The sequence below is a fragment of the Mauremys reevesii genome, linkage group 9, assembly GCF_016161935.1.
Source record: "Mauremys reevesii isolate NIE-2019 linkage group 9, ASM1616193v1, whole genome shotgun sequence".
In the NCBI taxonomy this organism is placed as follows: domain Eukaryota; kingdom Metazoa; phylum Chordata; order Testudines; family Geoemydidae; genus Mauremys; species Mauremys reevesii.
Genome location: NC_052631.1, coordinates 38,702,779 through 38,718,208, shown reverse-complemented (window position 1 = coordinate 38,718,208; position 15,430 = coordinate 38,702,779). Strand labels below are relative to the sequence as shown.

The 15,430-nt window shown below is 39.2% G+C and overlaps 1 protein-coding gene across 10 annotated transcripts in view; it reads left to right on the top strand.

Annotated features, from left to right (window-relative positions):
- PXYLP1 (2-phosphoxylose phosphatase 1) overlaps positions 1–15,430 on the top strand; it is a 132,401-nt gene that overhangs the window by 77,338 nt on the left and 39,633 nt on the right. For 9 of the 10 annotated variants that reach the window (XM_039489323.1, XM_039489326.1, XM_039489328.1 and 6 more), the window contains 2 exons: positions 9,873–10,034; positions 11,136–11,262. In XM_039489323.1, the coding sequence (XP_039345257.1) occupies positions 9,873–10,034; positions 11,136–11,262 (289 nt within the window). Of the gene's footprint in view, positions 1–9,067; positions 9,761–9,872; positions 10,035–11,135; positions 11,263–15,430 lie in introns of those variants that run through there. The other variant, XM_039489333.1, reaches the window with a different exon arrangement.

The following is a 15,430-nucleotide window of genomic DNA, read 5'->3' as shown; positions in this document are numbered from 1 at the left end:
TTCTCATCTGATCCTACCCGTATTTTATCATTGTCCATCCTCTCCTCCTTACTAAGATATAGGGAAGGATCTATTAATGGAGATTCTCTAAGAGATGTCTCTGTCTGAACTACATGCTCCTCCCCACCTGTCGGCTTTCCCCAGCCCTTAGTTTAAAAACTGCTCTACGACCTTCTTAATTTTAAGTGCCAGCAATCTGGTTCCATTTTGGTTTAGGTGGAGCCCATCCTGATAAATCTAAACCCCTCCTCTCTACACCAGTGCCTCACACACACTGAGACCCTGCAGTTCTGCTTGTTTAACTGGCCCTGCATGTGGAACTGGAAGCATTTCAGAGAATGCTACCATGGAGGTCCTGGACTTCAGTCTCTTGCCTAGCAGCCTAAATTTGGCCTCCAGGACCTCTCTCCTATCCTTCCCTGTGTCATTGGTATCTACATGTAGTATGACTGCCGGCTCCTCCCCAGCACTACGCATAAGTCTATCTAGATGTCTCAGGAGTTCCACAATCTTCGCACCAGGCAGGCAAGTCACCATGCAGTTTGCCCGGTCATCGCCATCCCAGCTATGTATGTTTCTAATGATTGAATATTATGTTTCTATCCCAGCTATGTATGTTTCTAATGATTGAACATAACTATTACCTGTCTCTTCCTAATAACTGGAGTTCCCTCCCACTGGAGAGGTATCCTCTGTGCGAGAGGATACCACGACATCATCTGGAAGGAGGGTCCCACCTATGGGATCGCTTCCCTCAGCTCCTGTTGGATGTTCTCTTTCCCTGAGACTTTCATCCTCCTCAACAGCACGTAGGCTGTCAGACCAGGGGTGGGACTGTTCTACTGTGTCCCAGAAAGTCTCATATGTGTATCTCTCCATCTTCTTTAGCTCCTCCAGTTCAGCCACTCTGGTCTCCAAAACCCATACATGGTCTCTGAGGGCCAGGAGCTGCTTGCACCAAATGCACACATATGCTACCTGCCCATAGGGCAGGTAATCATACATGCTGCACTGAGTGCAATAAACTGGATAGCCCCCACTCTGCTGCTGGACTTCTGTCTGCATTCTCCTTTTACTTCTGCAGCTCGTTTGTTTGTTGTTGCTGTTTTGTTTTTATTAGGGGAGGGGTTTGGCCTTAAGTTTAAAGAATGTTAAGTGTATCTAACCCCCACTCTCCCACTAACCTCCCTCGCAAAACTCCCTTGTTCACCATTCCTATTTGGTCGTTTATGAGCGGGTTTGTTAAAGCCCTGGTCTTCCTGAGTAGCCCCTCCCCCTGGCTAAGGGTTGATGGGTGCTAAAGGGCTTAGGGATCAAAGCCTTGTTAAGAAGCTCTCAGCTTTGCCTAGCAGGCCATTAGGCTCAGCACATGGTCCCCCAAACCATAGGCGCTGAGTTTGTAATCTGCGGGGGGGTGGTCCCAGGGGTCTGCCCAGGCTCCATCCCCACTCCACTCATTCCCCCAATGCGTCACCCCTTCCCCACCCAGTTCCACCCCCCCGAGCATGCTGCGCCCTCCTTCCTTCCCCCTCCTCCCAGCGCCTCCTGACGCTGCGAAACAGCTGATCTACGGTAGGCTCTGGGAGGGGTGGGGAGGAGCTGATCAGCGGGGACTGCTGGCAGGCAGGAGATGCTGGGGGTAGGAGAAGGTTCTGGTAAGGGGGCTGGAGCACCGTTTTTTTCCTGTGGGTGCTCCAGCCCAAGAGCAGGCAAGCAGCAAGCACATCACAAACACACACTACAGACAACAAACTTACTCTAAGGGTCACGTAATCGCTCTTCCTTTACCTGAGCACGAGGAAGAATTTGGGATTCAGCTATGGATGGCCTGGAGGGAGATGTGTCTCCAAGAATAGCTCTGCAATGACAAAAGTCTCCTCTTCCAGTGTCAGACGTTGCTAAAGTCTAGTCTCTTTTCCCCTACCTGCATTAATTTACTAGCTTTTAAATGTCTTTTTAAAAACACCCTTCTACACATAACGGCTGTGAATATGACATCTACTGAGTGAGAGTTATTTGTCCAGCACTGGCCAAACCAACTTCTCTCTAACATGGTAGCAGTTAAATGGAACAAATAATTGTATAGCTGTACATGCACTTAAGGTCAGAGTGCTCAGCTGCAGTGAGACATTCTTATATTACAAAATTGCAAAACGTATGTACAGCTATCAGAAAGATTCAGATTGGACAGGTGGATTCTATTCTGTCACACACCAGCATATTTGAATGTCACCAGTGTTCAAATATGCATTTGTATAAAAAGCAAAGCCCTAGAAATGGTCCTGTGGAGTGGATGCAGGATGGCAGGAATCATAAACTGTTATGGCAGGGTCTTGAGTTGAGTGCACTTCTCACTTTTAAATTGACAGCATTATAGGTTATTTTACACTAGCAGCTCTCCAATTCAAACCTTATCTGTCTTTTCCAGACTGTTTTTAATGCTGTATATCTGCCAGAAGAGTCTTCCTTCCCCATTCCATGTTTCATTGTTTCAACACCCCTCTACCCTTTCTTATTGTTCTTTCCTTACCAGTCCTCTGCTTTACTCTTCCATTTTCTTCCCATTTTAAACAAAATAAAACAAAAAAAACCCCCTGTGGCTATCATGAAGATTTCAGAAACTTGTCTGGTCTGCAATGTACCATGTGACTCTCGGAATGACCTGTTAATACCAAAAAATCTTTACCTTGGAGGGAGGGATAAGTAACTTTTTGTATTTCCTGACATACTTGTTTGCTTTTACAGGCTAGCATAAGATTACCGGATAGTCTTTTTGCGTTTTTGCTGTGTGGCTTAGTTCCATGTCAATGCTTTAAATAGTTTGCTCACATGGAACTGAAAGAACCTTCTGTCTTATAAATGTAGAAAAATTTTACATCACTCTGTGGCAAGGAAAAAAAAATGCAAGTGGCCATTTTTGCCTTGCTCCATGCTTTCTTCTCAGACCCATTGAAGGAAAAAAAGTTTGGGACATGGCTTTGTTGTCTACCTTTATGCTTCTAGGTAAATGTTGATTATTTTTTTTCTGAAACTGTATTTCTTCTGTATAAATTGCTACAGCACCATTATGTATGTTTTTAATATTCAAAACCATACCAGAGGGAATGGAAAGAATTTGTAATTCAGTGGTTTGATAGTTTAATGTTATACAGCATATGCTTTGTTCTGTGTAGACTGAAGTTTGTAATAATTTCATTTTCTGCAGTGTGTTGTTTTTTGTTCCTATCAATCTCATCTGTATTCTTTTTACATACTCAAAATCTGTATAGAACTGCCTCCCTACAGTTATTCATCTAAGTATAATATTTGATTTTTTAAATTATACTTTCTTTCCAAGAGGACTACTTCTCATGTAGTCATGGATACAATTATTTTAAAGTGCTTGTTGTAATGATTGTGTCTATTGCTTAGAAACTATATGTTTAGTATTTATGTTCTGTGAGCTCACTTTCTGGAGTTCATAAATTGTTCTGCAAAAACAAAAGAACAAATTAATTCGACCCTTTTTAGATTTAATGGGTCACATTTAAAATATAGTGAAGATAAAGCTATTCAAAGGAATCTTAAAATGTTTAAAAAGTAGCTATTTTTTATTCATACACTAGATTTTCTCTGTTGGCTTAGCCCAAACTGTTTACATATTTTAAAATGTTTCCTCAGCTTCTGTAAAAGATCAACTTTTTTGTAATACACTCTTTTATATAAAAAGTCTAATTTTTGTTTAAATATTCTGTAATGTGCAATTCAGATGTTTACATTGCTAATAAATTGGAAAATACGAAAACCTTGGGACAGATAGCTGGTACAAATTGTTTTAGCTCCATTGTCTTCAACGGAGTTACCCTGACTTACATTAGCTGAGGGTTTGGACCCTTTTCTCCCATTAAAATTTTTGTTAATACAAAACACTTTAGAATTCAGACATAAAGATTCCTAGACCATTGATTATGGTGGTGTTTTTTCTTCTACCATGTGGCCAGCCTCCTGCAATTCTCTTGGAGTAAACTATGCAGATCGCCCATTTTTGGCACCTTTTGTTTTTTGACTCCTATTTACCCACGTGTTCCTTTTTTGATGTTTCAGACATTTTTTGGCTTGGTAGGACAACAGTCCAGGGCTTCCTTGCTGTTGTAGTTGGATGTTAATATAAAAATCATATATTGTATCTTGTTTCTATTAGTCCTGACTTTTAAAAATATCCTTTAAAATAATTTTATACTATTGCTCCTCTAGTTTTAAACATTTTTTACAAGTTATGAACTTTCTAAGCTACTTAAATTTCATCTCTGTTGTCAAGGTGTTTTTATAATAATGATATACATAGATAGTCTTTATAGCATAATTTCAGTGTAGGTGAGGTTTCCAAAAACCTCCAAAACTATACTTTAAATCTGCCTTTTATCAATTGCACTGACTTCTGGAAATGCTCAGATAGCAAATTAATTAAATATGTTGAAATTTTCATCTTACACTTTTGGGTTCCTCTCCTGACAAGAGAAATGCTCAAGTCCTGGCATGATAAGGGCCTTATTCTAAAATACTGTTAATTGGGGCGCTAGATTTGAAAATGTGAGCACTGACAGAGAACTGACTGTTCCACAGAGATACATTTAGCTCAGTTTCATTTGATCCTGTACACCATGCATTATATTGATAGCACTAAAGGCTGAATTCACATAGTGTAAAAATAACTATAATATGTCATAGCCATTTATTGTAATGTAAAATACATTGTACAATAGAAATTTAACCTTATATCAGTTTACATCAGAAAAATCAGCAAGAGATGGGACAACATTAGGTGGCCAACTCCATGAGTTCCTGCTGTAGCGATTCCTGTGACCCCATATTGCCATGGGCTTAGTGGTCAATAACTCTGCTCGGGCAGAGACAGGGTTGGCACTGAGGAGTAGGAGTTCCAGTAAGGAGTACTGACAGTGAAAAGTGCTGCTCTTCTAAGAGCTTTTAATAGCTGCTGCTTGTGGAGCAGAGATGAGGTGGCACAGTTGGAGAAATGAAATGTGTGTGCCAAGTAGTGGGGAGTGGGGGAGGAGCAAGGCAGTGGGAGGAGGAGGGGGATGCATGCAAAGAAGGATTAGACAGCTAGGGACGAGTACAAACAATGGAATCAAAAGGAAAAAAGGCACAATAATAAAGACATCAGACTGAAAGGATGACAGAGAAAAGGCAGAACGGGAGGGGAAAAAAGAGAAGTTGAAAACAATTGAGAGAAATTCTGAGATTGCACAGGGCAAAGTGGGAGTGGATATTAATCATTGGGGTGGGGGAGAGGACAAGGAGGAAAAGATATAGAATTGAAACTTTAAAAAAAGCCACAAATAAGTATTTAAATTACAGTATTTTTTATTCACTTCTGACATTGGCTAAGTAGAAATAACCTTTATTGTATACAGCCACTAGGAGTATAGAAATTGCTGTACCAGATCAACCCGTATATGAATTGAACAGAACATAATATCCCAACTGAGGGCTTATATAATAGACTAATATATAATGGAACTATAATATTTTCAGTGTTGTTTTCCTATCCCATTCCTTACACCTTCAGGAAAAAAGTCTGCTTTTTTGATCACTGCTACACATTGAGCAGAAACTTAAATTAAAGTGTGTCCACATTAGTGTCCAGGGGTGATGCCTGGGTCTTTTTAACCTGAGTGCTTACAGTTAATGTAGACACCTCAGTTTGTATGAGTAGTTCAGATCATTCCTTCCAATGTGCATTGTTATCTTGTATTTGTCAAAATTGAATTCCATTTGCGGTCGGGCTGCTCATTCGGCTGATTTTGCTGGGTCCATCCAAAGTTCTTAAGTTTTGTCTATCTTGACTAACCTAAATAATTTTGTGTCATCTGGAAATTTTGCCACTCAGCTGTTCACCCATTTCCATATAATTGGTAAATGTATTAAGCAATACTAGTCCTTGTACAGAAACTTGGGACAGCCCATTGTCAACTGGTCTGTAAGTAAAACATTTGCTACCATCCAATCATGCAGAGTTGCAGCTGATTTTCAGAGAATGCATATTAGTTTTAGCAGTTTAGCCACTTGATTTTTAAATTCCCTCAGAACTCTTGGGTGTATACCATGTGATCCCGGTGACTTGTTGCTCTTTAATTTATCAGTTGTTCCATACTAATTCTTTTGATACTTCAATCTTTGATAGTACCTCATTTTTGTTAATTGGATAGCGTAGGCCTATGGCAGGTAATTCCCCCATATACTCTGTGGTTAGGACTGATGTAAAGAAATAATTTTGTTTCTCTGCAATGACTTTATTATCCTCTTTATTGCTTGCTTTTCTCCCTGATTCTGGCTTCCTGTTTCTAGTATACTTAAATAATTTTTTTCTGCTTTAAGGGGTTACACATCATCTTTGTTATCTCATACTTAATAGTTTCAGAGCTAAGTCTAATGATTTTGACTTTTTTTTTAACTTTAGTTATAGTGTCACTGTGTTAGTTATTGGTATGATTTCCCCCAACTACCCACCAGTGGATGTTGAATTTAATTATATTGTGTTCCGTAATAGTTACACCAACCCTGTACGTTACTTAGGGCTAAACTGATCAAAGTGTCTCCTGTTGTGTGCTCTGGAACTTGCTGTTCCAAAAAGCAACTAACTGCTTATAGCATTTGAAAGTTGTCGCCTAAACCGTGTCTCCTTGGGACATTGCGTCAGTTTATATGGGGGTAATTGAAGTCCTCCAATAACTGTTTTATTAGGCATAGGAACTACTTTGATCTTCTTCAACAATGTGCATTTACAGAGGCTGGTAGTATAATCTTACTAGTATAATTAAGTGTATTCTTCTGATTTGAGATTTATAGCCATACAAATCCTACTGTAAGTTCCTTTCCCCTCAATCAGCAGTCCAAGAGACGTTGTCTAGACTAATGTTAACATTAATATCTTTAAAAATATTTTAATGCAATATTTTTAAAGTCTCAGTGTGCAATAATCTTAATATGGGAGGACCTGAAAAAATGGATGTAGTGAGTAGGAAACTTCTGGAGGTTGCAATTGAGCCTTGAGAGTACAATACCAACAGTTCCCCCTTCCTATCCTCCAAAGTCCAAAGGTTCCATATTCGTAGATTATGCCAACCCTAATTCTGTGGGTTTTCTTCCTTATAAATAAGTTTTAAAAACACGAGTAGGTGAAATTCAGGGCCAGTCACCATAGATGTTGCCATGTCAGTAGCTGGAGCAGGAGGAGCACAGAATCTGAAAGACTTGAACTTTGGCTTTTGTGGATGAAGAGAAACCAATTTTAAACCTTCTTAATGTGTGTACATTTAAATCTATATGTATATTATGTTAATTACTTTGACTTGGACTCTTAAACGTTTTCTGTATTGGTTGCATTTTAGTACACCTTTTAAATACTTGGTATTATTTCTCCCCACTTCTGCACCCAACACACCAGCCAACCCACAGAACAAATGTGTCTCTAAAATCAGTGCCTTTCATAGTCATGATGTGATTTGAGGCATTACCACAGACAGAAAATCAATAAACCTTCAGTTTTGAAATTAGTCTCCCCTCTTTGCACTTGAATACTAATAGGGAAAGTAGTTCATATTGTTCCCATCATTTTCAATAAGAAAATCTTTCCCTCTTTGAAAGGAATATATTGGCAGGGGCAAAGCCTTGAGAGTTCATTATTATGGCTGCAGTCTTTGAGGGCTACTGCAGAAAATAGTCTTCAAACCTTGGCAATCTGAAGAGACTTTGTCAACTCAACTTTGTCCAAAATTTGGATTTTGTAGAAACAAGCTTTTGCAGATCCAAAGACCTATGAGAAATATTTTCATTTTATTTTATGTGTGACAATACGAGTTTGAGTTGACTTGTGTCTCTTTCAGTTTAGTGTGATACTGCCAAGGGCATTTTCACAACAACATTAATATTCACTTTTGTTGACTTTTTAATTTTGTTTTAGTTGGGTAAATCCATATTAGTTAAACTAAGTAATTTTTTCTGTATATTTCTGAAATCCATATTTCTTACATTCTTGTGAAAGGGACACTGAGATGTTGTGGGCACCATGCATGATTTAATGTAATTTAGCTTTTTCTCATAGATTTTAATGGCGTTTTCCAATTTAAAAAGTCTGTGCTATCATCCCACATGAGTGAATTCTATTTTCAGACTTCATTTGTGTATAGCATTTCAGTTTCAAGTTCAGTGATTATCAAGTGAATAAAAATTATTAGATATATTTTGACATCCTTATGAATACTTTATTGCACAAGTAAACAAAAAGTCTGGATGGGGAGAAGGGGGTGATATCTGAAAATTGTAAAATCAGAGTTTACTAAAAACGTGTTACTTGAGTTTATCTATGAATTTTTCAATAGGAGCCCTCCCAGAGCTGCAGAGGGACACTGACTAGCATGAGACTAGCTGCAGAGACAGCTTTCAAAAGGAAATGTCTAGGAATATGTGAGCCCACTGCAGCTAGCTTCACATGTAAAACACTGCAGCTTTAGACTGCCAGTTAGACAGCAGTCACTGATCCTCCGGCGAAAGTGCATCCATGCAGATAGCTGATTGGCAAGAAGTGATCCTACATGACAAGTAGTGGTTAGGCCATGTTTGATCGCTGGGCTAAGAAATACTCTGTGATATAAAAAATTACTTCAGCTGAATTTTTCTCATCACCTAACCATTCTGGACTAATGTGATTTTCCTACGTTATTTTTGCCATTCTCACTGTTTACTAGATCATAAATTAGGTAGATAGAACAATCAAAACTAAAATGTACTACTATCTCCATACACTGTACTTCCCAAGGCCCCACTACATACCTTAAATTGATGACCATTTGTACTGAAAATTTTCAGTGGGTTAAATTGTCCTATATGTAAAACAAGATTGTCTGCCACTCACAAAAAGATGACATGTTGGAAGTGTAATAAGGGTACTTTAGACCTGTTCACTGAGTGTTCTTTCTGTACTACTGGCACTCAAGACTTCTGATGTTTCCAAGGAGATGATGTAATATAAAGCCAACAATCTGTTGTTGTCTCCCTGTCTGAAGTAGTCTCCAGGCAGGCAACCAAAGCAACATTTCTAACTAAGATACTCTGTAGATTCAAGTTTCTGAAGTAAATGCTTGTGATATTTACTGTCAAGAGGGCCTAACAGAGTTAAAACTATCCTGAGCTATTAAACCTGACTTCAGAATAAGAAGAGTTGAGGAAATTCAGTCATTCCTATCCCCATAAAGAACAGACCAAAATCTGTTTTTCCCCCTTTATATGGTGAAGTTCCTTTTCTAAATATTAGATTCCCTAAACTGTTTTCTCAGGTGCTTTTTACCAAGAAAAGTCCCAATAGTCCCATGGCTACAAGTTCCTTTACCAAGATGTGTGTCTCTTTTCTTCAGTAACTCCTGCCCGACCTCTCAGGGTCTATGCTGAAGAGTCAGGATATTAGCCATCGTGGGAGATAATGACTCATATAGGTTTTTAAATTCCTTGCTCTGCTGCTGCTCTTGTCACCCCATGGAAAAATCCAACACAAGAAGCAGTTTCAAGGAAAAGAGTGCAAATGACAAAAAACAGTGACTCTTATGTCCAGATAGATTTCAGTGTCTTACTCCAAGGACTGCCTACACAAGAGAGCTCTTTAGGGTCTTCCTGATTTCATTATGTAACAGCATCAAAAATTGACAGGATGAACACAGAACCCAGTGGTCTAGTGTGACTGATTTTCATGGAAGTCCATTTCCTGGTAAAATAACCAATTTTTACAACTGAATATTTTGCACATTATTAAAATAATAATATGGATGTAATGACCAGTATTAATTTACTACAAATGTTACTAATTTTATGTCTTTTAGTGCACTTAATTCCAGTCAACCCAGTCAAGGAAGATGGGCTGAACCCTAAGAGCCGAAAGAGAATAATGCCTGATCCTCTGACCGAACCCCCTGCAATTGATCCTATTTATGAAGCTCGTGTTTACTGTAACATTCCTAGCATAACTGAACGCAGCATGGAAGGTAGGCCGTGAGACATGATGTAGGCAATTGACAGGGTTTATTTCATTATTAGGTCCTACATGTTGGCACTGGAAATGGTGATTTTAAGTGTGCATTGTAAATGCTTTAGAACTTGGAGCTAGCCAGAAAAATCTTGACTGGCTGCTGAAATATATTCAGTTGCCAGAAATGCTCAGTTCCTTCTTCCTCTCATTGTGTATTTTGATTTTGGAGTTGTTCGTTAAAGGAGATCTACAAAGGTTCTTCTGACAGTTAAATTGTTTGTAAGCTCCACAGATGGACGGGGGTACAGGGAGAGAAAATATAGATTGTAGCTGTTGTTTAAAAATATTTAGCATTTTGTTGGAAACAGAGTAATCACTTCCTAGTGGTGTGAAATTTGAACATGTTAACGCTGAAGTCTCAAAGTGGGACACAAGCAATTGGGGTGCTTCCCCAGAAATGACAGGTTAGGTTGGTGGGAACCATGGAAAGAGATAGTGATGGGAGGGGAAAGCAGCCTCTATCTTTTTAGTTGAGGAAGACACTTTTTGAACTGCTCACCCCATAGTATAGCTCACCCCAAAGCATCTTAAATCACTATACGTTTGAATCGTCCACTAATGTCAGTTAAGTGCTTATATCAGTCAGTCCCCTTAGAAAGTAAACCTAAGGTAAAGATAAAAAACCAATACTTTGATCCAAAGTAGTCCACATTTGGTGATTTTCTAGGCATGCTGGAAAAGTCATCTGCTGAATTGGGTTTTTGGAGAGGGCTGTGGGTATGCTTCCCAGAATGATTAAAGAAGGGGAGGAAAGGAGCCTTATGGTGGTAGAGTTTCTTTCTGAATAATTATTCTAACATTTCTGGGGTTCTATTGTAGTATTATGTGTTGGGAACGTAGAGACTTTATAGATTTTTTTTATTATTATTTACATTGAAATAAATACTTTGGGACAAAGGACTGTCACTCCTCCATATTCTCTAAGCACTGAATACAATGTTGAAAAACAACAAATAATTAACAATAATGCATGCTTTTTTACTTGGAATAGAAGAATTGGAAAACATATGGAGAGGATTAAGATTGATGTTTAATTTTACTTCTTCCTTCCACATAGGTCATGCACCCCATTATTTTAAGCTTGTGTCTGTCCACGTGTTGATTCGCCATGGGGATAGATACCCACTTTATGCCATTCCCAAAACAAAAAGACCAGAGATCGACTGTACATTGGTGTCTAGCAGGTAAAGGTCCTGGATTTTACCATTTCTTTCTCCATTTTGATATTTACTGTAACATTTCCAAATGTGTGAGAGCTGAGGCATGGTGCATGAACAAAATTAGAGAGAGAGAAATGACTTTTGTTGTTGTTATGCATCCAGTGTGTAAAACAGCTTTCTGGGAATGGTTGATTGTATCTTCACTCAGCCATGAACAGTTGTCCAATTTTTATTATTATTCATGTAGCAGTCTGTTGTTTTGCAGTCTCTTTTGCATGTCTACTGCTTGGATAAAGTTAGAGGGTCATTGAATTATCAAAAAATCTAGTGTGTTAGCTACACTCAAAATAGTTTGTTTGTCATTGAAAAGATGGCTTCTATCGTAGCAGGCCCCGTGCATTAAGATGCTATTTAATCTCTTCATTTGGTCCTTAAAAATCTAAAAATCAAATGATATAATAGTGCACAGATGCATATGAATATTTTTCACACATTATATTAATGAATCATTTTGGTTGGGATTAATTGGACAAAAGTGTAGAAATTCCAAGTTATGGTTTTTACAACTGTAATCCAGTTCACTCATCCGTGTATAGATTTTGTATTAACATATATTAATAATAAGATAAATGCCTTAGTTTTAATGGCCAATTTGTTGTCATTTTGTGTGAGATTCATAGTTTCGATTTCTTGAATTTGGAGCAATTTTAAATTTTAACCCTAATATATTAAAAGGTAATTCAGATGATTTTTCAAAGTGACAGAATCATAGACTTCTTCAAAAAACTCTACTTTAAAAATTAAGATATTTAGATATTGTCTTCACTTTCAAGGCCCTTCACAATTTACCTCCATCCTACTTCTCATCTACCATTCACAGTTGAGATGTCACTGCCCACCTCCAGTTGGCCCACTATGCACTGCTTAAATTTTCAAACAATCACCTGTCTATTTCTCCCATTCTGCCTCTCAGTTTTGGGAGGAGCTCCCTGTAAACATCCACGAAACTACTTAATTATCCTCCTTAAAACGTTCTCCTTTTCCATGATGCCTACAAAAAACTTGACAGTGGTTAGAGACCACTGCCTGTCTTGCTGACCAGTATTGTTTCCTTGTATTCCCCATCTGTCTGTATCCATCTGGGGGTCTCTTGACTTATATTTATACTTAAATTTGGGGTAGGGACTGTCTTTTTATTCTGTGTCTGTACAGCGCCTAACACAGTGGGGTCTTGGTGTATGATTAAGGCTATGAGGCATTACAGTAATACAGATAATAAATCTTATGATTAGCATGTTATGTTTAAATAAAAATATCCTATTCTGTTTCCAGTTCAGAGCAGCACATATTCTTAGGGATCATCTATCTTCATCTGCAAATCCTGGGCTACATCTGCTTATAAAGAACCAAAACCAATTTAATTGAATATCTACACTACATACAGTGCCTCTTTCAAATTTTAAAAACCTCTTGTCCCTTATCTAAATGAAGCATTAGAGATTGACTGCTTTTTCCACATCAATAGGAAAGAATTTCCATCTCAGCTAATCAAATCTGCTTTCCTGCATGATAGCAATAAATTGCAATCTCTGTTCAGTGAGTTCAGATCCAGCCTCTGCTATAGAAATTTTGAAACTTCTAAAAATATTTATATGCCACATGTATAAGTTACCCTTGATTTTCATTTCTTAACATTTATCTTTAGTGTCGAAGAGATAAATAATACTTTTTCTTCAGTTTAGTTTCTTTTTTCATTGAATATCTTTTTGGGGCAGGGTGAGTGGGGGGAGATTGCACATCTGTCTTTTTAATTTGAGCTCTTTGAGGTAAACAGATACTATGCCACTATTCAAAAATTACTGTTTGCCAACAGTTACCCCACAGTGCTATTTGAGATGCCAGGGTCAAAGCTAAAGTAAAAAAGAAAAATATAGTATGTCAGTTACCTCTGTGTAGTAAATATTTTAATGACAACCACTTAATTTGAATGCTTGGTGCTTTTATTTCACATTATAAGGCTGTCTACAGCCTAGCACTTCCACTGGGTAGCAGGTCCAATTCCGGTTGCAGACATTCTCTGAGTGTTGCTGCTACTTTTGTCAGCAACATTTGTTCTTTTTTACTTTAGGTAGTGCTCAGTGATATGAGAGGTGCAGTATGGAACAATCAAAAGGTGGACATTAGAAACATACAGTATAAAAAGACTTCACCCTAGTTTATTTGTTTTTTACGTATGCTGTACTTGAGTCATTGGTGGTGATTGAGTTCCCAAAAGACACAATTTTCCCCAGTGAGCATTCTGAGGTTATGTCTACACTCAAAACCCGCAGGACCAAGTCTCAGAGCCTGGGTCTACAGACTTGGGCCCGCGCTATGGTGCTAATAACAGCTGTGTAGGTGTTCTGGCTCAATCTCTGAAACCCACCCTTTCCCAGGGCTTCAGAGCCCGAGTCTAAATATCCACACAGCTGTTCTTAACACTGGAGCCTGAGCCAGGCTCTGAGACTCGCTGCCACAACTTTTGAAATGTTGTATAGACGTACCCTCAAAATTTTGAAAGCTGAAAGTAAAAACAAAAAATGAATGCCCAACATAAATATCCTTTTCTATCAGTCTGTAGTTTGCTATGCATATTGATTACCTGAGACAGAATAGCTGCAATATATTTTTGTTAATTATTTCTTCAGATATATTTGTCCTTTTGTAAAGTTGGGACTACCTGACTCTTTCCATGATACTCACAGTCCATGGTGAGGGGTGTTGAGGTCAGTGTGTCCAAAGCAACGTACGAGAGTTAAGTGTTATTAAGTAATGTCTTGCAAAACTTCTTTGTCTTTCTCTTTCTTTCTTCACTGTGACAGGTTTGTGGGCCAGAGTAGCAGAGAATTTGACTACAAATCCCATTTGGACCAGGGCTGGGTTTTTGTAAGGTTTCCAGTACTTCCTAGCAATTACTAGAGTTCCAGATATCCTCATGAAACTGCCAAATGCAATGAAAATTAAACCTCTCCTAACCTGAAAATAGATGCAGTTTAATGTAAGGAGTAGGAGAAGTTAGTTCATTATTTGACATAGTTCTCACATCCTGGTTATATGTGTAAAAATATTTCTTGTAAAACAATTTTTCCCTGATACCGTATGTCACCACTGAGGGCAACTCCACCTGTGTTTTCTCTCAGTGGTCTGGCAAGCGCGCCTACTCTCAGGCTTCCAGCTCCCCAGCCATTGCCTTTTTTTGGGTGGAGACCACATCTCACTCCCTTCTGCCTACACTGTGTTAATACTAGCAAAGACAACCTGCCTAAACAGACCTGTCTGCTCTCTCAGTGGTTACAGGTGTAATTGCTACAGTTATAAGGTACCACACAGTACTTCTTTTCTCAGCCTACTTTAGTCTTAAGGTAAAAAAAGCATTAGAGAAATCACAGTAAAAACACTAAAAGAACCTACAGCTTGCTAATAAGCTTACCAGACATCACCTCAGTTTTAACATAGGTTCTGGCAGGATAAATCCTTCAACACCCCACCCTAGGGGAGTCCTTGTGATTACCAGTCCATCACAGCTTCAGCTCAGAATAAAGCACACTCATGACATGTTTAGTTTTCCCTTTGTACAGTTCAGGCATCTTTGATCTAGAATTACCAGAAGCAGGTAATTGGTATGCAATGGGTCTCTCTGTCCATAGGTGCTGACTCCGTGGGTGGTCCAGGGCTGGAGCACCTATAGGGAAAAATTAGTGGGTGCTCTGCACCCACCGGCAGCCAAGCTTCCGGCCCCGCCCCACCCCACCCCACCTCATCTCCTCCCCCAAGCACAACGCATCCCCACTCCTCCACCTACCTCCTAGCCCTTGCAGCCGCCAAACAGCTGTAGCAAGCTCTGGGAGGGAGGGGGGAGGGGCGGGGCTGGGACGGGGATTTGGGGAAGAGGTTGGAATGGGGGCGGAGTTGGGCTGGGACTTTGGGGAAGGGGGCAGGATGGGCAGGGCAGGAGTGGAGTCGGGCGGGGCCGGAGGCAGAGGGGGGTCGAGCACCCACCTGCGCCAGTAGAAGTCGGCGCCTATGTCTCTCCCCAGGGCGTATCTTCAAATGGTTGGCTTTAAAGTGGCTCATTTCCGTTTCCCAGGTATTTCCTAGAAAATCCACTTCATAGGTACTGTTCCAAAAAAGTCCATTGAAGTTTCTAATATAT